The sequence below is a fragment of the Salmo salar genome, chromosome 22 (assembly GCF_965601325.2).
Source record: "Salmo salar chromosome 22, fSalSal1, whole genome shotgun sequence".
NCBI classification, from domain to species: Eukaryota; Metazoa; Chordata; class Actinopteri; order Salmoniformes; family Salmonidae; genus Salmo; species Salmo salar.
In genome coordinates, this window is record NC_138312.1 from 49,423,854 (window position 1) to 49,450,749 (window position 26,896).

Genomic DNA, 26,896 nt, shown 5'->3' on the forward strand with positions numbered 1-26,896 from the left:
TGGTGAAATCCCTCAGCGGTTTCCTTCCTCTCCGGCAACTGAGTTAGGAAGGACACCTGTTTCTTTGTTGTGACTGGGTGTATTGATACACCATCCAAAGTGTAATAAATAACTTCACCATGCTCAAAGGGATATTCAATGTCAGCTTTTTGTATTTTGACCCATCTACCAATAGACGCTCTTCATTGCGAGGCATTGGAATACCTCTCTGGTATATGTAGTTGAATTTGTGTTTGAAATTCACTGCTTGACTGAGAGACCTTACAGATAATTGTATGTGTGGGGTACAGAGATGAGGCAGTCATTCATAAATAATGATAAACACCATTATTACACAGAGACTGAGTCCATGAAACTTATTATGTGACTTGTTAAGCAAATGTTTACTCATGAACTTATTTAGGCTTGCCATAACAAAGGGGTTGAATACTTATCGACTCAAGACATTTCAGCTTTCATTTTTTACTAATTTGTAACAATTTCAAAAAACATAATTCCACTTTGACATTATGGGGTATTGTGTGTATGTGTGTATATCCTGTTTATGTGCATTTGTGTCTGTACCTGAGTACAGTATGGAACGGAGTCAAAATATGTTTGACGTGTTTGATACTGTTCCATTAATTCCATTCCAGACATTACAATGAGCCCGTCCTCCTATAGCTCCTCCCACCAGCTTCCACAGGTGTACAGTATGCATGTGTGTGTGTGTGTGTGTGTGTGTGTGTGTGTGTGTGTGTGTGTGTGTGTGTGTGTGTGTGTGTGTGTGTGTGTGTGTGTGTATCTGAGTATGTGTGTATCCAGTGTGTGTATTGTAACGGTTTTGACTTGGGGTTATTGTTTGTAGGATTGCCAGGTAGGTCGTGCCTACCAGAGAAAATATTGATTTCTCCTTTTTGTTTGTGAGGGAATGAGTCCTGTCTGGTCCGTCAAGTCTACACCAATACAAAGCACTCACGTAAAAGTCAGTATGGACATACACTTTTCATAAACCCTTAAAACATTGGAAATAACTTCAAAACTGTTATTTTGCGTGGGTTGTATTACCAACATAAATGATCATACACATAATAATATAAACAATGAGCTCGAGAAAAGTCCCGTACCTTGGGCCTAAAAGAGTCCAGCCAGGTAAAGGAGTACAGTGAACTCCAGTGACCTTAGTCACACAATGTTTGTCCGTTTATAAAGTGTAGCGTAAACCCAGTCTCAATCATACAATCAAAATATCTAACTCTTTTACCACACAACCAGAAAGAGTATCAAATCTCAGTAGTCTTCAACTACAACTGACCACAAATCAACACGGTATAAATCACACTCAAACAAATGAAATACCGTATGCAAAAAAGTTGTAGTTAGTCGGTCAGTCAGACAATCCAATCCTAGAAAGGCCATGAAGAAACAGACCAACTGAGATGTGTAGTCCAAAGGAAGAAATGAGTGGATCCGATCCTGGTTAAACTTGAGACAAGGCTACAAAGCACACTTTTAAATACAACAAAACAAACGGAGTAAAGAAGCGTTCGAAACTGAGGGTTGAACACATCCTCATTGGCACCACCATCACAACCCCCTTTTGTGCAGCTGATACTGGCTATTTAGTTGGGAATTAAATGGGAAGCGCCGTGTTGGAAGGAGAAGCGCAGACGGTTCAGACTAATTCAGGGCCGTCACAGTATGTGTCCATGTAACGTACAATATGTTTGTAACCTATATGATAACACACACTCTCTGATCCTCAAATGGTGGGCCACTTCCTGCTTTATCTGATGGAGTTTGTGACCGCTTCACTGGCAGGCAGCGCCAGGGGTCCTCAGGGGTCCTTGTCCCCATAATGACTTTGGCCTAATTACAGTTACAACACTGGGCTTCAAGCCAGCCAGCCAGGAAATCAACCAAGGCTCTATAGGCTTTAGAAAGGGGAAATACAAGAGAGGACTTGGCCACTACAAAACACAGTGCAAACTTCAAAGAATAGTTTAAATAAAAATGGAGCACTGTTGGTAAAGAATCCCTAAGCCTTGAGGGAGAGGTTTATCCCCATAACTTTAAGGTCATCCTAGCCAGTGAGCTTGCTAATAGCCTTATAGTTTTATGGATGAAGAGGCATTTTTATGGTTAAACAATCCAACATTAACTGGGGGGAATACTTTGAAATACGGTATACACTGTCTTTGTAAAATCTACGTATGAAACATGTTAACATTGCGTTAACATTGCAATTTTGTTTTTATTTCACCTTTATTTAACCAGGTAGGCTAGTTAAGAACAAGTTGTCATTTACAACTGCGACCTGGCCAAGATAAAGCAAAGCAGTGCGACACAAACAACAACACAGAGTTACACATGGATTAAACAAACATGCAGTCAATAATACAATAGAAAAAGTCTATATACAGTGTGTGCAAATGAGGTAGGATAAGGGAGGTAAGGCAATAAATAGGTCATAGTGGCGAAATAATTACAATATAGCAATTAACACTGGAGTGATAGATGTGCAGAAGATGAGTGTGCAAGTAAAGATATTGGGGTGCAACGGAGCAAAATAAATAAAATAAATAACAGTATGGGGGATGAGGTAGTTGGATGGGCTATTTACAGATGGGCTATGTACAGGAGCAGTGATCTGTGAGCTGCTCTGACAGCTGGTGCTTAAAGTTAGTGAGGGAGACATGAGTCTCCAGCTTCAGTGATTTTTGCAGTTCGTTCCAGTCATTGGCAGCAGAGAACTGGAAGGTAAGGCGGCCAAATGAGGAATTGGCTTTGGGGGTGACCAGTGAGATATACCTGCTGGAGCACGTGCTACGGGTGGGTGCTGCTATGGTTACCAGTGAGCTGATATAAGGCGGGGCTTTACCTAGCAAAGACTTATAGATGACCTGGAGCCAGTGGGTTTAGCGACGAATATGAAGCGAGTGCCAGCCAACAAGAGCATACAGCTCGCAGTGGTGGGTAGTATATGGGGCTTTGGTGACAAAATGGATGGCACTGTGGTAGACTGCATCCAATTTGCTGAGTAGAGTGTTGGAGGCTATTTTGTAAATGACATCGCCAAAGTCAAGGACCGGTAGGTTAGTCAGTTTTACAAGGGTATGTTTGGCAGCATGAGTGAGGGATGCTTTGTTGCGAAATAGGAAGCCGATTCTAGATTTCATTTTGGATTGGAGATGCTTAATGTGAGTCTGGAAGGAGAGTTTACAGTCTAGCCAGACACCTAGGTATTTGTAGTTGTCCACATATTCTAAGTCAGAACCGTCCAGAGTAGTGATGCTAGACGGGCGGGCAGGTGTGAGCAGTGATCGGTTGAAGAACATTGGCCATGGAAGGAGAGTTGTATGGCATTGAAGCCCGTCTGGAGGTTAGTTAACACAATGTCCAAAGAAGGGCCAGAAGTATACAAAATGGTGTCATCTGTGTATAGGTGGATCAGAGAATCACCAGCAGCAAGAGCAACATCATTGATGTATACAGAGAAAAAAGTTGGCCCAAGAATTGAACCCTGTGGCACCCCCATAGAGACTGCCAGAGGTCCGGACAACAGGCCCTCTGATTTGACACACTGAACTCTATCTGAGAAGTAGTTGGTGAACCAGGCGACGCAGTCATTTGAGAAACCAAGGCTGTTGAGTCTGCCGATAGAATGTGGTGATTGACAGAGTCGAAAGCCTTGGCCAGGTCGATGAATACAGCTGCACAGTATTGTCTCTTATCGATGGCGGTGATGATATCGTTTAGGACCTTGAGCGTGGCTGAGGTGCACCCATGACCAGCTTGGAAACCAGATTGCATAGCGGAGAAGGTACGGTGGGATTTGAAATGGTCGGTGATCTGTTTGTTAACTTGGCTTTCAAGGAACTTAGAAAGGCAGGGTAGGATAGATATAGGTCTGTAGCAGTTTGGGTCTAGAACGTTTCCCCCTTTGAAGAGGGGGATGAATGCAGCAGCTTTCCAATCTTTGAGGATCTCAGACGATACAAAAGAGAGGTTAAACAGGCTAGTAATAGGGGTTGCAACAATTTCGGCGGATAATTTTAGAAAGAGAGGGTCCAGATTGTCTAGCCTGGCTGATTTGTAGGGATCCAGATTTTGCAGCTCTTTCAGAACATCAGCTATCTGGATTTGGGTGAAAGAGAAATGGGGGAGGCTTTGGCAAGTTGCTGTGGGGGGTGCAGGGCTGTTGATCGGGGTAGGGGTAGCCAGGTGGAAAGCATGGCCAGCCGTAGCAAAATGCTTATTGAAATTCTCGATTATCATGGATTTATCGGTGGTGACAGTGTTTCCTAGCCTCAGTGCAGTGGGCAGCTGGGAGGATGTGCTCTTATTCTCCGTGGACTTTATAGTGTCCCAGAACTTTTCGGAGTTTGTGCTACAGGATGTAAATTTCTGTTTTAAAAAGCTAGCCTTTGCTTTCCTAACTGCCTGTGTATATTGGTTCCTAACTTCCCTGAAAAGTTGCATATCGCAGGGGCTATTCGATGCTAATGCAGTATGCCACAGGATATTTTTGTGCTGGTCAAGGGCAGTCAGGTCTGGAGTGAACCAAGGGCTATATCTGTTCCTGGTTCTACATTTTTTGAACGGGGCATGCTTATTTGAGATGGTGAGGAAAGCACTTTTAAAGAATAACCAGGCATCCTCTACTCTCGGAATGAGGTCAATATCCTTCCAGGATACCCGGACCTGGTCGATTAGAAAGTCTTGCTTGCTGAAGTGTTTTAGGGAGCGTTTGACAGTGATGAGGGGTGGTCGTTTGACCACAGACCCATTACAGACGCAGGTAATGAGGTAGTGATCGCTGAGATCCTGGTTGAAGACAGCAGAGGTGTATTTGGAGGGCAGGTTGGTTAGGATGATATCTATGAAGGTGCCCGTGTTTACGGATTTGGGGTTGTACCTGATAGGTTCATTGATCATTTGTGTGAGATTGAGGGCATCAAGCTTAGATTGTAGGATGGCCAGGGTGTTAAGCATGTCCCAGTTTAGGTCACCTAACAGCACGAGCTCTGAAGATAGATGGGGGGAAATCAATTCACATATGGTGTCCAGGGCACAGCTGGGGGCAGAAGGTGGTCTATAGCAAGCGGCAACGATGAGAGACTGTTTCTGGAAAGGTGGATTTTTAAAAGTAGATGCTCAAATTGTTTGGGCACAGACCTGGATAGTAAGACAGAACTCTGCAGGCTATCTCTGCAGTAGATTGTAACTCCACCCCCTTTGGCAGTTCTATGTTGTCGGAAAGTGTTATAGTTAGGGATGGAAATTTCAGGGTTTTTGGTGGTCTTCCTAAGCCGGGATTCAGACAAGGCTAGGACATCCGGGTTGGCAAAGTGTGCTAAAGCAGTGAATAAAACAAACTTAGGGAGGAGGCTTCTTATGTTAACATGCATGAAACGAAGGCTTTGAAACGTGAAACGAAGCGAAGCGCATGAAACAAAGCGCCTGGGGAATGGGAGTGGAGCTAGGCACTGCAGGGCCTGGATTAACCTCTACATCACCAGAGGAACAGAGGAGGAGTAGGATAAGGGTACGGCTAAAGGCTATAAGAACTGGTCGTCTAGTACGTTCGGAACAGAGAGTAAAAGGAACAGGTTTCTGTGCACGGTACAATAGATTCAAGGCATAATGTACAGACAAGATATGGTAGGATGTGAATACAGTGGAGGTAAACCTATGCATTGAGTGACGATGAGAGAGATATTGTCTCTAGAAACATAATTTAAACCAGATGAGGTCACCGCATGTGTGGGAGGCGGAACTAAAGGTTTAGCTAAGGCGTATTGAGCAGGGCTAGAGGCTCTACAGTGAAATAAGGCAATAATTACTAACCAAAACAGCAATGGACAAGGCATATTGACATTAGGGAGAGGCATGCGTAGCCGAGTGATCATTGGGTTCAGTGAGTAGCTGGGTGAGCTGGAGACACCGCGATTCAGACAGCTAGCAGGCCGGGGCTAGCAGGCTAGCAGGAGGGCCTTAGAGGAACGTCGCGATGGAAGAAGTCAGTTGTAGCCCCTTTCATGTGGTTACGTCGGCAGATCAGTCGTGATGGATCAGCAGGGCTCCGTGTAGTAAAAGGGTCCAGGCCAATTGGCAAAATAGGTATAGTAGCCCCCCAAAAAACTGGCTGATGGACTACTTCAGCTAGCAGTCCGGAGTGCTCTAGACAGCTAGCGGGCCGCGGCTAGCAGATGGGTATTCAGGGGACGTCGTGACAGGGGGGCCAGTTGAAAAAACTCCTTGGGTGGATTATGTCGGTAGTCCAGTCGTGATGGATCGGTGGGGCTCTGTATCCGCAATAAAAGGGGTCCAGGCCAATTGGCAAAATAGGTGTTGTAGCCCAAGGAGTGGCTGATGGACTTCTTCAGCTAGCCGGGAGATGGGCCTAGCATAGGCTAGCTCCAGCCTAATTGGTGCTTGCTTCGTGACAGAGACGTTAGCCAGGAGAAGCCAATCGGATAGCAGCTAGCTAGCTGCGATGTTCCAAGTGAAGAGGTTCAGAGCTTGCAGTAGGAATCCGGGGATATGGAGAATAAGAAGTCCTATACGCTCTGGGTTGAATCGCGTTGTGCAGACTGGCAGGAGTTGTCTGGGCTGAAGGTTAGCTGATGACCGCTAGCAGTGGCTAGCTGACTACTAGCTAGTAGCTAGTTAGCTGGCTAGCTTTCTGTTGGGGTTTCCGGTTCTGAAGTAAAGAAAATAGCAGATCCATACCACATTGGGTGAGGCGAGTTGCAGGAGAGTATGTTGAAGTTGGAGTTAAGAAAAATATTTTAAAAATACATTTAAAAAGTAATATATGTGAAGATATAAAAAGATACATACACGGGACACAATAAGACGAAGACAAAAGACGCCTGACTGCTACGCCATCTTGGATTTCAAAATGGGGAATGGGGAAACTCATCATACTTTACACAAGGAAGAAACATTGATGAGCTGCTTTTCCACACATTCACACAAACTCATTCCACCAGGTTATTCAGCCAGGTACCTTACCTTCATTGTCAAAAATGACAACACTGCAAACCGATTGGTCCTGGCTCCAGGGACACAAGTACACAGATCCACCTTCGATGATGTTTGTTTGGCTGGTGTTAGCTTTGGGAGCACCAATCAGAATACTGAAACTGTAGAATAATAACAGAAGACAAAACACAGTATTAGTGCACGATCGGCCAAAATTAGTGGGAGTACACGAAGCAATGAGTACTTTTGATCAATTCATCTTCGGTTGTTGTTTTAAACTGATTTGAGCAATGATTTGGCCACATATACTCCCTCCCTTCATGGATCCTTTACCATATAAGTCAGTGATCTTGTCTCACTCAAAAGGCAGTTCAGGGCTGCATTCACAAAGTATTTCATTTTAGGACAGCTAATCTAGGATCATGTCCCCAATACAAAAAACTAATCGGCCTATATCGAATCTCCCATTCCTCTCAAAACATTTCGAAAAAGCTGTTGCGCAGCAACTCACTGCCTTCCTGAAGACAAACAATGTATACGAAACGCTTCAGTCTGGTTTTAGACCCCATCACAGCATTGCGACTGCACTCGTGAAAGTGGTAAATGACCTTTTAATGGCGTCAGAACAAGGCTCTGCATCTGTCCTCGTGCTCCTAGACCTTAGTGCTGCTTTTGATACCATCGATCACCACATTCTTTTGGAGAGATTGGAAACCCAAATTGGTCTACACGGACAAGTTCTGGCCTGGTTTAGATCTTATCTGTCGAAAATATATCAGTTTGTTTCTGTGGATGGTTTGTCATATCAACTGTAAATTTTGGTCTTCCTCAAGGTTCCGTTTTAGGACCACTATTTTTTTCACTATATATTTTACCTCTTGGGGATGTCATTCGAAAACATAATGTTAAATTTCACTGCTATGCGGATGACACAAAGCTGTACATTTCAATGAAACATGGTGAAGCCCCAAAATTGCCTTCCCTGGAAGCCTGTGTTTCAGACATAAGGAAGTGGATCGCGTCAATTTTTTATATTTTAAACACGGACAAAACAGAGATGCTAGTTCTAGGTAACAAGAAACAAAGAGATCTTCTGTTGGTTGTACAGTCATCTCAAATAAAACTGTGAAGGATCTCGGCGTTACTCTGGACCCTGATATCTCTTTTGACGAACATATCAAGAATATTTCAAGGACAGCTTTTTTCCATTTTCGTAACATTGCAAAAATCAGAAACATTCTGTCCAAAAATGATGCAGAAAAATGTATCCATGCTTTTGTCACTTCTAGATTAGACTACTGCAATGCTCTACTTTCCGGGCTACCCGGATAAAGCACAAAATAAACTTCAGTTAGTGCTAAACACGGCTGCTAGAATCTTGACTAGAACCAAAACATGTTTGTGTCGGGGGCTAGGGTCAGTCTGTTATATCTGGAGTATTTATCCTGTGTTATCCGGTGTCCTGCGTGAATTTAAGTATGCTCCCTCTAATTCTCTCTCTTTTTCTCTCTTTCTCTTTCTCTTTCTCCTTCTCTCGGAGGACCTAAGCCCTAGGACCATGCCCCAGGACTACCTGGCCGGAGGAACTAAGCCCTAGGACCATGCCCCAGGACTACCTGGCCTGATGACTCCTTGCTGTCCCCAGTTTCAACTGTTCTGCCTGCGGCAATGGAACCCTGACCTTTTCACCGGATGTGCAACCTCGTCCCGGACCTGGTGTTTTGGACTCTCTCTCTACCGCACCTGCAGTCTATAACTCTGAGGGATCGGCTATGAAAAGCCAACTGACATTTACTCCTGAGGTGCTGACCAGTTGCACCCTCTACAACCACTGTGATTATTATTATCTGACCCTGCTGGTCATCTATGAACGGTTGAACATCTTGGCCATGTTCTGTTATAATCTCCACCCGGCACAGCCAGAAGAGTACTGGCCACCCCTCAGAGCCTGGTTCCTCTCTATGTTTCTTCCTAGGTTCTTGCCTTTCCAGGGAGTTTTTCCTAGCCACCGTGCTTCTACATCTGCATTGCTTGCTGTTCGGGGTTTTAGGCTGGGTTTCTGTACAGCACTTTGTGACATCAGCTGATGTATGGAATTTATTCATTAACTATGATCTATGATTTAAGGCTAAACTGATCCTAGATCAGCACACATACTATGAGATGCTTTATGAATACAGGCCCTGAAAGGATCTTTCTCAATTTACAGGTACCTTATCATCCTCATCATCACCACCAGTCTGTCATAATGTTCTCCAATAGCTCTGTCCTGTCTCAGTAAACAGATCATAGCTAAGGCTAGTTCTTAGCTTCATCAGCTCTACTGGACTGATAGAGGGAGGAAGGGGTTTTGGGTAGGGGAGATATATATATATATATATATATATATATATATATATATATATATATATATATATATATATATATATATATATATATATATGACCCTTAATAGCCCAATACTCCACTGAAATGTGTTTTGTGTTTAGCCTCCTTGGTGGAATAATATCTGATTCATTAAATGTAGGACATGTAGCCTGCACTGCGTCTTTTGGATTGGGGAGAAATATATATTAGTGGGACATTCTGGTCTGGTCTACTTCCAGTGGGCTCAAACATCTCTCCCCAATCCAAAAGACGATATTATAGATATTATTCCACCAAGGAGGCTAAACACGGAACACATTTCAGTGGAGTATTGGGCTATTAAGGGTCAAATGGCAACAATCTGTGGAAATGGAATAAATGACGAGAACGAACACCACACTTTAACGTAGGGGAAACACTGCATTAACATCGCAGCTTATTCAACAGAACCATTCTAAAGCTGCTGCTGATCACATATTATTGCCAGACACCCTCTTTACCAAAACACTGGGGTTCTGTGTTAATTAGGGTCATTGACTCACACTGTGGATGTCGCTGAGACACATAAACAACTTTGGCAACCGCCTATATGGGACTACACAATCTAACTTGCGGCATGCATGAAATTGAGGGGAGCCTTTTCGGGCAAGTGAGAAAAAAAGGCATGTCACTCTATTTGTCTCCCTGTGACAACTGTTTTCCACCTACTCCAACTTGACTAATATGACCCAAAACAAGGCAGGAGCAATCAACAGTCATATGATCAAGTTTGTGAAATCAAAACAATAAAAATAGATAGCTATTCAATGATTTAGTTTAATTCAGCACAAAGGCTACCGATGTCCTGTCCTGACAAGATAAATAAAGCACCAGGAAAAAAGAGCTGACTCATACAATTGGACTGAATCAACATCTTGGTAATGACTCCACAACCCACATCTGTCCCTCCCCCCAACGGAGTAAGACAAACAATTTCCTCGCTGCTGGTGTCAAAAAACAGGGACATTAAGTCAATGGCATCAATCCGACTCTGCCTCTGAGGACAGTAGAAGGAAAGCTGTGATAGGGGAGTTGATATAGGCCTAGCCTCTAAAAATGTGTTTAAACATCGATCAGCTCAGACCCGATGTCAATGGTGACCCTCAGATTTGAGTAAATGGGTCGTCCTTGTTATCTATTAGCAAAATGAGCATTGTGACCTAACCCCTGACATTATAGGCCTAACGATTATGTCAAACTTACATCTCTAGAGTTATCCCATTGTAAACTAGGCCTGCATGAGACTTTCCCTTCTACTGTAGGCTAATAGCACCCATGAATCCGTAAATTTGAGAAAAGTGAATAGTGTAAAGTGTTGGTCCCATATCTCATGAGCTCAGAAAAGGATCCCAAACATTTTCCATATGCACAAAAAGCTTATTTCTCTCAAAATTTGGGCAACAGGTGTGGCATATCAAGAAGCTGATTCAATAGCATGATCATTACACAGGTGCACCTTATGCTGGGGTCAAGAAAAGGCCACTCTAAAATGTGCAGTGTTGTCACACACCACAATGCCAAAGATTTTTGAAGGATCGTTCAATTGGCATGCTGACTGCAGGAATGTCCACCAGAGCTGTTGCCAGAGAATTTAATGTTAATTTCTCTACCATAAGCCGCCTCCAATGTCATTTTAGAGAATTTGGCAGTACATCCAACCATCCTCATAACCGCAGACCACGTGCATGGCGAGTGGTTTGCTGATGTCAAGGTTGTAAACAGAGTGCCCCATGGTGGCGGTGTGGTTATGGTATGGGCAGGCATAAGCTACGGACAACGAACACAATTAATTTTTATCTATGGCAATTTCAATGCATCAAGATACTGTGATGGGATCCTGAGGCCCATTGTCTTGCCATTCATCCACTGTCATCAACTCATGTTTCAGCGTGATAATGCACGGATCCATGCACAGATCCATGTCGCAAGGATCTGTACACAATTCCTCAAAACTGAAAATGGCCCAGTTCTTTCCATGGCCTGTATACTCACCAGACATGTCACCCATTGAGCATGTTTGGAATGCTCTGGATCAATGTGCATAACAGCATGTTCCAGTTCCCACCCATATCCAGCAACTTCACACAGCCATTGAAGAAGAGTGGGACAACATTCCACAGGCCACAATCAACAGCCTGATCAACTCTATGCCAAGGAGATGTGTTGCACTGCATGAGGCAAATAGTGGTCAGACCAGATACTGACTGGTTTTCTGATCCACGCCCCTACCTTTTTTTTTAAAGGAATCTGTGACCAACATGTGCATATCTGTATTCCCAGTCATGTGAAATCCATAGATTAGGGGCTAATTAATTTATTTCAATTGACTGATTTCCTTATATCAACTGTAACTCAGTAAAATCTTTGAAATTGTTGCATTTCTATTTTTGTATATAATACAATTCTAGAAAGGGGCGGGGGGCTATTCAAAGTCCATGGAATCCCTATTCATCGAATGATTTACATTTTCACTTTATTTGATCCAAATCCGCAAAAATGCTGAATATGTCTGTCTGGAATATACCACAAAATAATCAAATGGAAAATAGCCTACTTAACATGATGATGTGGCCGATGACAATTTGCTTCTTGAAAGTCCGATATCTTGAAAACTTGACTGCTGACATGCAAAACATTTTGGAGTGGACTAATAAAAACGATCCTTTTTTCGAGTGGAGCGTCCATTGAAGAAGATATCACCCCATGAGAGTAAGCGGGTTGGCATTTATTGCCATGAATCTTGCTCTGGAGGCAGCTCTGCAGAGTCGTCACTAGCTGGCACAGCCACAAAGTCATAAAATCTGATTTTAAACCTAACCATAACAGTAACCTTAACCACACTGCTAACCCTGATGCCTAACCCTAACCTTAAATTAAGACCAAAAATCCAATTTTAGCTTTTATTATTTTTTTCGACATAGAACATTTCTACTTTGCAGCTGGCCTATCAAGCAGGAATAGCTCAGTTCTGCCTCCAGGGCAAGATTCATGACAATAAGCATCAACCTGCGCTTGTCCATTGCGGGTTCCCTATTAACCGTTATTCAAATCGAATTAGTAGGCTAGGCTGCAGTGGTAGCATATAGGGCAATAACATGATACAATGCCGTGTAGACCATGGGTGAAATTAGACTACATTGAATGACAAGAATATGAAATAGTACGGAATCATTTAAATCACTTTTGAAGTGAAAGGAATTGTGTATGTTGTGGTGACATTTTCCTAAAACACCACTGAGTGGTAAGATTAATGCGCACTCACCTAGATTCATTATTGTAGAAAAAATCCACGGAATAACCGAAAAAAGATCCCTTAGGTCCAGAGTAGACGATCCGGTTTTCTGTTTCTAAATTAAACGTTGCGCACAGCTGGATAAAAACAACTGCAATTACAACGAACCGGGCGCAATAAACTGGATTTCGCAGGATTGAGTTGACTGAAATTGCTGAAATTCGCCGTCCAGTGCCCATCGCTTTTGTGCGTCGAATCGCAAGACAATAGTTAACCTGCTATGAGGTGTGAAACGCCTGCCTGATATTTTGGTAATGCATATTCCAACATATAAATGAATTAATTGTGAATGGAATAGGATTCCGTTTCACTCTGCATCTCCCTCTCATACTAGTAGTGTAAGAGTCATAGAGGGAGTTCATGGCAAACTTATTTTGGGGTGGAGCTTTGGATATAGAGACTGGGGAGGTGGGCGCACTCCTAACCAGATTTGGTGTATGTGTGTGTGCTACTGAGATGTACGCCTATCAAAAATGGAGAAAAAAAGGCTAGCCTAATTTTGTGTTGGTATACATTATATTTTCAGTTTTTGACTTATAGGCCCAGGTTACAGTGATTAAATCTAACTGAGCTTTCACTGCAACTACTCATTATTTTGTGATATAACCTATTAAGTATATGGGATCTTACTTTACTCTGGCTAGTTTTGTGAACCTCAAAATACCTAGAGGATATTATTGGTGCCTGTTTTTACAGTCAAAAGTGCTAACACACACACCACCTCGGACCGTCCCCTTGTTTCCTCTGCAGTACATGCCTTATAAATCATTGTTACAGAGATTACACACAAATAGAAGGATTTGAAAAGTTGTCAACATTGTCAGCAATAAAAATAGATATTTGAGCAGTCAAATGGCTGTATGACCCAACTTTGTTATGTCTTAATCCGTGCTCTCCTGCGTTCACACCAGCATGACAGGCTCATGTCTGTGTTTTATCAGAACAAAGTGATAGGAGGCATGACACAGACACATGGCTGTCTCTTGCCTTGTGAGTAGTGAAAGATGGCATGCCCCCACCCACCCACCCACCCACCCACCCACCCACCCACACACACACACACACACACAGGAAACCACAGGATTAGGGGCTATTAAAAGAACAACATGCAAGCGTGTGACACCAAGTTTCAACATCTGTTCTGTTAGCTGAAGTCACTGTCTAGGTATTCACAGATCCTGACATGACTTGCCTGGAGATACTTGGGGGAGAAGAAAAATACAACATCTCCCAACGTGTTTTCTTGTTAACATTCTGCAGTAAAAGTAAATCTCCTATTTAGATACCTGTAAGTGAGGGGATTATTGCATAGATCAAGATGGAGGCAAGTTTGATTGAAGTTTGTTTACTTTTGTTTGAGTCTAGAGACTAAGACATCTTCATGTACATTACCATTACACAATCATCATCCATTCACCAATACACTACGGGACGGTTTCCTGGGCACAGTCCTAGACTAATAAACATGCCCAATAGAGAGTCTCCACTGAAAATGTTTTTTTTATTCCTTGACTAGGCTTAATCTGTGTACAGGAAACCACCCATACATGTATACTTAAAGAATTATCCCTATTACTGGAGTAGAGGCAAACTTTTAAGAGATATTTTAGAGTTAATGGTGGTGGCCTCCTCCACTCAGACTGGTAATAATATCACATCTTGAGTCCGGTTAACTGGTGAATTCCTTCTTTTGAGACCTTTGTGCAGAAAAAAAAAACACATTTAGTTAGATACCACCCAATACTGTGTTACATGTTTTGGCAAAACTAGTAGTTGTATCGCAACCATTGTATCAAATGCATTATACATACATCAACAATCTGCTATCTGGAATCTAAAAGGGTTATTCGGCTGTCCCCATAGGACAACCTTTTGGAGAACCCTTTTAAGTTCCAGGTAAAACTCTTTTCACAGAGGGTTCTACCTGGAACCCAAAAGGGTTCTATCTGGAACCAAAACAGGTTCTCCTATGGGGACAGCCCCAAAAAACTTTTGGAAACCTTTTTTTTGAGTGTACAGAACTTAAAAAGCTCCTAATGGACTAATTTTTACATTTACATTTACGTCATTTAGCAGACGCTCTTATCCAGAGCGACTTACAAATTGGTGCATTCATGTTATGACATCCGTCATGGAGGCTGCTTTCCTCTGATTTAGCATACAATACATCAAGTGATGGTCTGTATTAGTTTGCTGAATGATGTACAGATGACCTCACATGTCTCTACCAAGAAGAGAGGTCATCGGGCCAAGAAGGGCAGGCATTGAATAGCCTGCCAACATGAGACTTTCATTTAGCATTACAAAATGTTTTCATCAAGATTTTGCTTACAGATTTCTCAAGATATTTTGCACGAAAATGTTTGATAGGCTGTTGTCTAGCCTGAGTGTTTATAGTGTAAAAGCTTATAATGAACTAATGAGTGTTGATCTGCTTTTGCATACCATACGTCAGGTGATGGGGCTGTATTTGTTTACAGAAGTATGTACGGACCTACACAGTCTATGGCAGGGGTAGGCAACCCTGGTCTTGGAGTGCCGCAGGCACTTCATGTTTTTGATGTAACCCACCTGGAAGACCAGGTGTGTTGAATATAGGCAATCACTGAACTGATCAATTAGCTCAGTTGGTCAGGCGTGGTGCCTAGTTGGAACAACATCCTGCAGTACCTGCGTCACTCCAGGAACAGGACTGCCTGCCCCTGGTCTATGGTATGGACGTTGAGGTGGAACCGAGGTTTAGATTTATCAAGAACTGATTCTTCACACTTGAACACAACCTCCATTCCATGAATGCAAACAGAACTCACAGCTGCCCATGTCCCTTAATGTTGATGATGTTATTACTGACAAGAAGCACATGGCTGAGCTCTTTAATCACCACTTCATTAAGTCAGGATTCCTATTTGACTCAGCCATGCCTCCTTGCCCAGCCAACATTTCCTAATCTCCCACCCCTTCTAATTCGACTAGACCCGACGCTCCTCCCTATTTTTCCCCTGCCCCGCTACAAAGTTGCTCCCTGCAGGCAGTCACTGAGACAGAGGTGCTAAAGGAGCGCCTTAAACTTGACCCCCAAAAAACATCTGGATCACATGGTTTAGACCCTTCTTTAAGGTTGCTGCCCCTATCATCGCCAAGCCTATCGCTGACCTTTTTAACCTGTGGGAACCTCTCTGGGGAGGTTCCCATTGCTTGGAAGGCAGCCACAGTTCATCCTTTATTTAAAGGGGGAGATCAAGCTGATCCTAAGTGTTATTTTGCCCGGTTTATGAAAAGTGTTGGAAAAACTTGTCAATAATCAACTGACTGGCTTTCTTGATGTCTATAGTATTCTCTCTGGTATGCAATCTGGTTTATACTGAGGTTATGGATGTGTCGCTGCAACCTTAAAGGTCCTCAATGATGTCACCATTCTAAGCAATGTTGTGCTGCTATTTTTATTGACTTGGCCAAAGATTTTGATACGGTAGACCATTCCATTCTTGTGGGCTGGCTATTGGAGTATTGGTGTCTCAGAGGTCTTTGACCTGGTTTCCTAACTACCTCTCTCAAGAGTTTTATTTATTTTTATTTTACCTTTATTTAGCTAGGCAAGTCAGTTAAGAGCAAATTCTTATTTTCAATGACAGCCTAGGAACAGTTGGTTAACTGCCTTGTTCAGGGGCAGAACGACAGATTTTGACCTTGTCAGCTCGGGGATTCGATCTTGCAAACTTTTGGTTACTAGTCCAACGCTCTAACCACTAGGCTACCTGCCGCCCCAGAGTCCAGTGTATAAAGTCAGAACATCTGCTGTCTCAGCCACTGCCTGTCACCAACAGAGTACCCCAAGGCTCGATCCTAGGCCCCACGCTCTTCTCAATTTACTTCAACAACATAGCTCAGGCAGTAGGAAGCTCTCTCATCCATTTATTTGCAGATAATACAGTCTTATACTCTGCTGGCCCCTCCCCGGATTTTGTGTTAAACGCTCTACAACAAAGCTTTCCTAGCATCCAACAAGCTTTCTCTGCCCTTAACCTTGTTCTAAACACCTCCAAAACAAAGGTATTGTGGTTTGAAATAAGAATGCTCCTCTCCCCACAGGTGTGATTACTACTTCTGAGGGTTTAGAGCTTGAGGTAGTCACCTCATACAAATACTTGGGAGTATGACTAGACAGTACACTGTCCTTCTCTCAGCACATATCAAAGCTGCATGCTAAACTTAAATCTAGACTTGCTTTCCTCTATCGTAATCGCTCCTCTTTCACCCCAGCTGCCAAAGTAACCCTGATTCAGATGACCATCCTACCCATGCTAGATTACGGAGACGTAATTTATAGATCGGCAGGTAAGGGTGCTCTCGAGCGGTTAGATGTTCTTTACCATTCGGCCATCAGATTTACCACCAATTCTCCGTATAGGACACATCACTGCACTCTATACTCCTCTGTAAACTGGTCATCTCTGTATACCCTTTCACAAGACCCACTGGTTGATGCTTATTTATAAAACCCTCTTAGGTCTGACTCCCCCCTATCTGAGATATCTACTGCAGCCCTCATCCTCCACATACAACACCCGTTCTGCCAGTCACATTCTGTTAAAGGTCCCGAAAGCACACACATCCCCGGGTCGCTCCTCTTTTCAGTTCGCTGCAGCTAGCGATTGGAACGAGCTGCAACAAACACTCAAACTGGACAGTTGTATCTCAATCTCTTCATTCAAAGACTCAATCATGGACACTCTTACTGACAGTTGTGGCTGCTTTGCGTGATGTATTGTTGTCTCTACCGTCTTGCCCTTTGTGCTGTTGTCTGTGCCCGATTATGTTTGTACCATGTTTTGTGCTGCTACCATGTTGTGCTGCTGCCATGTTGTGCTTCTACCATGTTGTTGTCATGTTTTGTTGCTACCAATCAAATCAATCAAATGTATTTATAAAGCCCTTTTTACATCAGCCGATGTCACAAAGTGCTATACAGAAACCCAACCTAAAACCCCAAACAGCAAGCAATGCAGATGTAGAAGCACAATGGCTAGGAAAAACTCCCTAGAAAGGCAAGAACCTCGGAAGAAACCTTGTGAGAAACCAGGCTCTGAGGGGTGGCCAGTCCTCTTCTGGCTGTGCCAGGTGGAGATTATAACAGAACATGGCCAAGATGTTCAACCGTTAATAGATAAGAATAAGAATAATCACAGGTCAGGGTTTAAAAAAAAATATATATATATATATTTTACCTTTATTTATACAGGTTTATTCTCATTGAGATAAATATCTATTTTCCAAGAGAGACATGGTCCAATAGCAGCAGGGGGAACAACGTTTCAGACAAACGAAATGACATACAACGTTAAACAAAACTATTAACACACATACAGTACAACAAAAACATATTACATTTAAACACAAACATCTTGACTAAAAACAGCTGGCCTAAAAACAATTACACTCTTCTATAATATATACATCGATCAAGTGTTTGAACTCCGCCAACGAAACTAGATCATCACATTTTAAAATGTTCAAAAGAGAATTCCAGGACCACGGTGCTAAGTAACTAAAACTATTTCTACCATGACCTGTTCTAATTTTTGGTACTGTTAGAAGCAAATCAGGATGGGACCGTAATTGATACTTATTTACTGATCTAACTAAAAAAGAACAGAGATAAAATGGCATTTTACCCAATATGGCCTTATAAATCAGTGTATACCAGTGTTTAAGCCTACACAAGGTCAATGACGACCAGCCAACAGCGCTGTAGAGATCACAATGATGTGTTAGACGTTTCTGATTTGGAATGAACCTGAGGGCTGCATGATACACTGAATCAAGTGCTCTCAGGGTAGTGGCTGAGGCCTGCATATATATATATATATATATATATATATATATATATATATATATATATATATATATATATATATATATATATATATATATATATATATATATATATATATATATATATATATCATCACTAAAATCTAAAACTGACAGTAATGTACATCGTACCAGCTCCTTCCTGGCCTCAAAAGAAAAACAAGCCTTATGCCGGTAATAAAAACCTATTCTCAGCTTGAGCTTCCTTATGAAGTTCTCTACATGCACAGTGAAGCTCAGCTTATCATCAACCCACACACCCAAATATTTGTACACTTTAACTTGCTCTATATTACGTCCAGCCAATGTAGCAATGACATGATTTGTAACATGCTTGGCATTTGAAAATACCATGCATTTTGTTTTACCCGAATTTAGAATCAGCTTTAAATCATACAGATTCTGTTGTATGATGTTAAATGCTCTTTGGGCATTTTCAAAAGCTAAAGATAAACTACTACCACTTGAATAAAGAACAGTATCATCTGCATAAAAATTAACATCCGCTGTTTCAATAAGATCCCCAATGTTGTCGATTTACAAAATGAACAACAGTGGGCCCAAAATAGAACCTTGCGGAACACCTGAGCACACCTCTATGGACTCAGATTTGCAACCATCCGCCATTACACAGTGTACAATTTGATAGGTAATTTATAAACCAATCTAGAGCATGACCAGTAATTCCACAACATTTTAACCTTTGCACTAACACAGCATGGTCCACGGTGTCAAAAGCCTTCGACAAATCAATAAAAACAGACACACAATGTAACTTCTTATCAAGAGCACAGTGGATGTCATTTAAAACCTTCAATGTTGCTGAAACAGTGCTGTGGCCAGACCTAAAACCTGATTGCATTCCATTTAAGATGTTTTCCTGGAAGTAGGTCTTTAGCTGCCTACTAACTAAGGACTCCAGTACCTTTGATAGTACAGACAATTTTGAAATGGGTCGATAGTTGTCAAGTAGCGAGGGATCTCCACCTTTCAGGAGAGGCAGTACAAAAGCAGATTTCCATAACTTGGGGATTTCCATAACATCAAGCGTAAGGTTAAAAATACATGTTAAGGGGGGAGCAGTGATGTCAGCAGCTAGGTGTAGAAGGCAGGGGTCTAGTTCATCAGGGCCAGGGGATTTTTTTTTTTAATCAATTTCTTTCAGGGCTTTACACACTTCTGAAACAGAGAAGGATGAAAAGGAAAACCTGGTGAATGAGTGCACAGGGTTCCATAGTCGCAGGCAGAACAGTTGAAAATGGAGCAGCAGCACGACCAGGTGGACTGGGGACAGCAAGGAGTCATCAGGCCAGGTAGTCCTCAGACATGGTCCTAGGACTCAGGTCCTCCGAGAGAAAGAGAGAGAGGGCTGTTTTGTCATGTGTTGCTACCTTGCTATGTTGTTGTCTTAGGTCTCTCTTTATGTAGTATTGTGTTGTCTCTCTTGTCGTGATGTGTGTTTTGTCCTATATTTTTATTTAAAAATATAAAAAAATGGCTTTGTATAAATTGGGCAATAATAATGTTAGAGACTTTCGTAAATGTAGTAAAGTTTTCTTTTAGACTGAATACTTAAGTTAACATAGCATTTTTCATGTGACACATTTCACATTTTGAGATTTCAAATATTGTGCTCTGTATTTTTCATTCATTAAAAGCATGAACTTTTTTATGCTTGAATTAGCTTTGGTTGATGTAAATTACATCCTGATACAGTCAGTTTGTTAGATCAGGAACCTAAACTGTTCTTATAAATTGGGTGGTTCGAGCCCTGAATGCTGATTAGCTGAAAGCTGTCGTATATCAGACCATATACCACAGGTATGACAAAACATTTCTTTTTACTGCTCTAATTACGTTGGTAACCAGTTTATAATGGCAATAAGGCACCTCAGGGGTTTGTGGTCTGCGTTGCTTCTTGCCTGAGAACAGCCCTTAGCCGTGGAATATTGGCCCTATACCACACCACCTCATGCCTTATTGCTTAATTCTACAATGGAAAAATATATATATTTTTGCAGTGTCCACTATAACCATCATGACGCGATATCAATAAAATAATACTTCGGCAGCAAATAACTTCACAACTACTGCCACTGTCCTTTTGAAGGCTGCTGTTGCAGCATTCAATTTAATCCTTTAGTAACCAACATCATTCTAAATCTCCCCACCAATGTCTATGTCTTGTGGCTGATAGTGACCGGAGGGGAAGGCTTGGTGGCCTCAGACTTTACTCTCAACCAGTCTACGTCTGAAATACTGTATTCTACCAGTTTGTCTGCCAATGGAAAACCTGTGCAACAGTGAATGGAGCAGATTTTACTTGAACAAAATGTTTCCTGTTTTTCCCTTATGAAAGAGGAACTGCTGCATAGATGTAGCGACATAGATTGCCTCGTTGCTCCTTAACTGAAGGAAATGTGCTTAAACCATAGGGCGGAATTTGCGAGGAAATTGATAAGGCGCCTGTTGCTGTTATCAACATGTACTCTGGCCTCGAATGGCTTCCTCCAGTTTAGACTGACAAATGTATTGATGGTTGTTGTAGGCTACTTAAGCTAGCAATACGAGACTGAAATGTTACCATTGGAGAAGAGATTGGATTCTGGTAAAACTGGTGTTGCCTACTCCTGTTGTCTCCTTCAACACAGCATTCCAACTGTGTCGAACCATATTTCAAATCACTTCTGTAATTTATAGACTGTCATTACCACGTCACAAAAAAAAAAACTGATTAGCAAAATGTTTTCCACCATTACCTTGGAACAGCTGTCACAGGGGGATTTCTGAGGAAGACAACCCAGTCATCTTCCTGGAAAGCAAGTGCAAAACTGCCCCAGTATCTGTGCATAATGGTGCTTTCAAGACAACAGGGAATTTGGAAAAAAGATGCCTACCTCTACTGTATGTAGAGCTTTTCCAAAGCTAGGCCACTGATCAGCTTCCACACTAATTTGCATAGACTAACTAAATATCATTGAATAGTTGAAAGTAACTACCTTTTCTTACGCAAGCTGTATGTTAAAGTAAATTCGCAGTGAGGTTGGGTTCATTATGTAGGCTAGCTACATTGACATCTGACCCTGCTGGTCATCTATTAACGTTTGAACATTTTGGCCATGTACCGTTATCTACACCGGGTACAGCCAGAAGAAGACTGGCCATCCCTCAGAGCCTGGTTCCTCTCTAGATTTCTGCCTTTCTGCCTAGGTTCCTGAGTTTTTCCTTGCCACCGTGCTTCTACATTGCCTGCTGTTTGGGGTTTTAGGCTGGGTTTCTCTATAGCACTTTGTGACATTGGCTGATGTAAAAAGGGTTTATAAATACATTTGATTGATTTACTAATTTGCCCAACAAAAGGACACCATCATTTCAATGTGTAGCTGGGTGGGTGGGGGGGGGGGGGGGGGGGTCTGGAGTTTAGAAGTTATCATTAGCCCTATAAATCTGGTGCCAAATTCTTATTAATAATACACTTTCACCTTTGGATATTGTCTTGTATATGAAGGATGGTTGGTTGATTTCAAATGTAATCTACAAGTAAATTTAGAGTGAGATTGAGTTTATGTGGCCTACATTGACATCTAATTTGCCCAACAAAATACACCATCATTTCAATGTGTAGCTAGGTATACAATCATTCATCCAAGGATGATTGGATCTTTGGAAGTTTAGAAGTAGTCACTATTAGCCCTGTAAATAAATGTTACTGTTGGATATTATAAGCTATTCATAAAATACTGTATATACACCGAGTCTACCAAACATTAGGAACACCTCCCCACCCGCACCTTTTGCCCTCAGAACAGCCTCTTCGTCAGGGCATGGACTCTACAAGTGGTCGAAATCATTCCACAGGGATGCTGGCCCATGTTGACTCCAATGCATCTACCCGTTGTCAAGTTGGCTGGATGTCCTTTGGGTGGTGGACCATTCTTGATACACATGGGAAACTGTTGAGTGTGAAAACTCAGCGGCGTTGCAGTTCTTGACACAAAACAGTGCGCCCCCCCTCCCCTCAGACATTTACCCTGCCCCCACCCCAATGGACATTTATCATTGCTACAGTTGTAATATTTATATATTCTTATTTTTGTTTCATTCACTTCCCTTTGACCTGCACTGTTGGAGCTCAGAGTGTAAGAATTTCACTTTACACTGCAATTACATCTGCAACCATGTGCTTGTGACTAATAGAATATGTCTAATCAACTATGAAATTCAACAATTTCAAACTACCCAAAATATAGGATGGAATTTTTTGTTTTTTTAAATGTTTCTAAGTGGAATTTTCAATGCAATTTCAACATGTACATACAGTTGAAGTCAGAAGTTTACATGCACCTTAGCCAAATACATTTAAACTCAGATTTTCACAATTCCTGACATTTAATCCCAGTAAAAAAAAATAACTGTTTTAGGTCAGTTAGGATCACCACTTTATTTTAAGAATGTGAAATGTCAGAATAATAGTAGAGAGAAGGATTTATTTCAGCTTTTATTTCATTCATCACATTCCCAGTGGGCCAGAAGTTTATATACATTCAATTAGTATTTGGTAGCATTGCCTTTAAATTGTTTAAATTGGGTCAAACGTTTTGGGTAGCCTTCCACAAGCTTCCCACAATAAGTTGGGTGAATTTTGGCCCATTCCTCCTGACAGAGCTGGTGTAACTGAGTGATGTTTGTAGGCCTCCTTGCTCACACACACCTTTTCAGTTCTGCCCACAAATGTTCTATAGGATTGAGATCAGGGCTTTGTGATGGCCACTCCAATGCCTTGACTTTGTTGTCCTTAAGCCATTTTGCCACAACTTTGGAAGTATGCTTGGGGTCATTGTCCATTTGGAAGACCCATTTGCGACCAAGCCTTAACTTCCTGACTGATGTCTTGAGATGTTGCTTCAATATATCCACATCATTTTGCTTCCTCGTGATGACATCTATTTTGTGACGTGCACCAGTCTCTCCTGCAGCAAAGCACCCCTACAACATGATGCTGCCACCCCTGTGCTTCACGGTTGGGATGGTGTTCGTCGGCTTGCAAGCCTCCCCCTTTTTCCTCCAAACAAAACGATTGTCACTACAGCCAAACAGTTCTATTTTTGTTTCATCAGACCAGAGGACATTTCTCCAAAAAGTACAATCTTTGTTCCCATGTGCAGTTGCAAACCGTAGTCTGGCTTTTTTATGGTGGTTTTGGAGCAGTGACTGCTTCCTTGCTGAGCGGCCTTTCAGGTTATGACGATATAGGACTCGTTTTACTGTGGATATAGATACATTTGTACCCGTTTCCTCCAGCATCTTCACAAGGTCCTTTGCTGTTGTTCTGGGATTGACTTGCACTTTTCGCACCAAAGTTCGTTCATCTCTAGGAGACAGAATGCGTCTCCTTCCTGAGTGGTATGGCGGCTGTGTGGTCCCACGGTGTTTGTACAGATGAACGTGGTACCTTCAGGCATTTGGAAATTGCTCCCAAGGATGAACCAAACTTGTGGAGGTCTACAATTTTTTCCCTGAGGTCTTGGCTGATTTCTTTTGATTTTCCCGTGACGTCAAGCAAAGAGGCACTGAGTTTGAAGGTAGGCCTTGAAATACATCCACAGGTAGACCTCCAACTGACTCAAATGATGTCAATTAGCCTATCAGATTCTTCTAAAGCCATGACATTATTTTTTGGAATTTTCCAAGCTGTTTAAAGGCACAGTCAACTTACTTTATGTAAACCTCTGACCCAATGGAATTGTGATACAGTGAGTTGAAAGTGTAATAATCTGTCTATAAACAATAGTTGGAAAAATTACTTGTGTCATGCACAAAGTAGATGTCCTAACCGACTTCACAAACTATAGTTAGTTAACAAGAAATTTGTGGAGTGGTTGAAAAACTAGTTTTAATGACTCCAACCTAAGTGTATGTAAACTTCCAACTTCAACTGTAGTTCTGATTATGCTGAAATAAGATTGACGTAACAACCTTTTAGCCAGTTTAAGTCAATATATTTAAGTTGAAGTGTTACCCTAATTTCAATTTTTACAAAGCTGGTTGAAATTAGATTAACTTTTAGTTTATGACTTTTTTCAAATCACAGACAGTGTCACCAGCAAAGCACCTCCAACTCAAATCAAATGTTATTGGTCACATACACATGGTTAGCAGATGTTAATGCAAGTGTAGCGAAATGCTTGTGCTTCTAGTTCCGACAATGCAGCAATATCTAACAAGTAATCTAACAAATTCACAACATCTACCTTGTACACAGAAACGTAAAGGGATGAATATGAATATGTACATATAAATATATGGATGAGCAATGACCGTGCGGGATAGGCAAGATACAGTAGATGGAATAGAATACAGTATATACATAAGAGATGAGTAATTTAGGATATGTAAACATTATTAAAGTGGCGATATTTAAAAAGTGATTAGTGATACCTTTATTAAGTCCATTTCTTAAAGTGGACAGAGATTTGAGTCTGTATGTTGGCAACAGCCTCAATATGTTAGTGATGGCTGTTTAACAGTCTGATGGCCTTGAGATAGAAGCTGTTTTTCAGTCTCTCGGTCCCCGCTTTGATGCAACTGTACTGACCTCACCTTCTGGATGATAGCGGGGTGAACAGGCAGTGGCTCAGGTGGTTGTTGTCCTTGATTATCTTTTTGGCCTTCCTGTGACATCGGGTGCTGTAGGTGTCCTGGAGGGCAGGTAGTTTGCCCCCGGTGATGCATTGTGCAGACCGCACCACCCTCTGGAGAGCCTTGCCGTTGAGGGCGGTGCAGTTGCCGTACCAGGCGGTGATACAGCCGGACAGGATGCTCTCTATTGTGCATCTGTAAATGTTTGTGAGTGTTTTAGATGACAAGCCAAATTTCTTCAGCCTCCTGAGGTTGAAGAGGCGCTGTTGCGCCTTCTTCACCACGCTGTCTGTGTGGGTGGACCATTTCAGTTTGTCTGTGATGTGTACGTCGAGGAACTTTTAAAAACTTTCCACCTTCTCCACTACTGTCCCGTCGATGTGGAGGATGCTCCCTCTGCTGTTTCCTGAAGTCCATGATCATCTCCTGTGTTTTGTTGATGTTGAGTGAGAGGTTATTTTCCTGTCACCACACTCCGAGGGCCCTCACCTCCTCCCTGTAGGCCGTCTCATCATTGTTGGTTATCAAGCCTACCACTGTAGTGTCGTCTGCAAACTTGATGATTGAGTTAGAAGCGTGCATGGCCACACAGTCATAGGTGAACAGGGAGTACAGGAGAGGGCTGAGAACGCACCCTTGTGGGGACCCAGTGTTGCGGATCAGCGGGGTGGAGATGTTGTTTCCTACCTTCACCACCTGGGGGCGGCCCGTCAGGAAGTCCAGGACCCAGTTGCACAGGGCGGGGTCAAGACCCAGGGTCTCGAGCTTAATGGCGAGTTCGGAAGGTACGATGGTGTTAAATGCTGAGCTGTTGTCAACGAACAGCTTTCTTACGTCGGTATTCCTCTTGTCCAGATGGGATAGGGCAGTGTGATGGCAATTGCATTGTCAGTGGACCTATTGCGGCGGTAAGCAAATTGGAGTGGGTCTAGGGTATCAGGTAGGGTGGTGGTGATATGATCCTTGACTAGTCTCTCAAAGCACTTCATGATGACAGAAGTGAGTGCAACGGGGCGATAGTCATTTAGTTCCATGCTTCACGGTGGGAACCACACATGCAGAGATCATCCATTCACCTACTATGCGTCTCACAAAGACACGGCAGTTGGAACCCAAAATCTCAAATTTGGACTCAGCCGACCAAAGGACAGATTACCAGTCTAATGTCCATTGCTCGTGTTTTTTGGCCCAAGCAAGTCTCTTCTAATTATTGGTGTCCTTTAGTAGTGGTTTCTTTGCAGCAATTCAACCATAAAGGCCTGATTCACGCAGTCTCCTCTGAACAGTTGATGAAGCATTTATTTGGGCCATAATCTGAGGTGCAGTTAACCTCTGCAGCAGAGGTAACTCTGGGTCTTCCTTTCCTGTGGCGGTCCTCATGAGAGCCAGTTTCATCATAGCGCTTGATGGTTTTGCGACTGCACTTGAAGAAACTTTCAAAGTTTTTACAATTTTCCAGATTGATGTCTTAAATGTCTTAAAGTAACGATGGACTCTTTGCTTATTTGAGCTGTTCTTGCCATAATATGGACTTGGTCTTTTACCAAATAGGGCTGTATTCTGTATACCACCCTAACTTGTCACAACACAACTGATTAGCTAAAACGCATTAAGGAAAGAAATTCCACAAATTCACTTTTAAACAAGGCACATCTGTTAATTGAAATGCATTCCAGGTGACTACCTCATGAAGCTGGGTGAGAGAATGCCAAGAGTGTG

At 42.3% G+C, this 26,896-nt stretch overlaps 1 protein-coding gene across 1 annotated transcript in view; it reads right to left on the reverse strand.

Annotated features, from left to right (window-relative positions):
* LOC106583616 (integrin alpha-5) overlaps window positions 1-13,018 on the reverse strand; it is an 83,471-nt gene extending 70,453 nt beyond the window's left edge. The window contains exons 1-2 of the mRNA XM_014168000.3: window positions 12,638-13,018; window positions 7,000-7,130 (exon numbers count right to left, since the gene is read on the reverse strand). Of these exons, the coding sequence (XP_014023475.3) occupies window positions 7,000-7,130; window positions 12,638-12,846 (340 nt within the window). The 5' untranslated portion in view covers window positions 12,847-13,018. The remainder of the gene's footprint in view (window positions 1-6,999; window positions 7,131-12,637) is intronic.
* Between the last annotated feature and the right edge of the window lie 13,878 nt (window positions 13,019-26,896).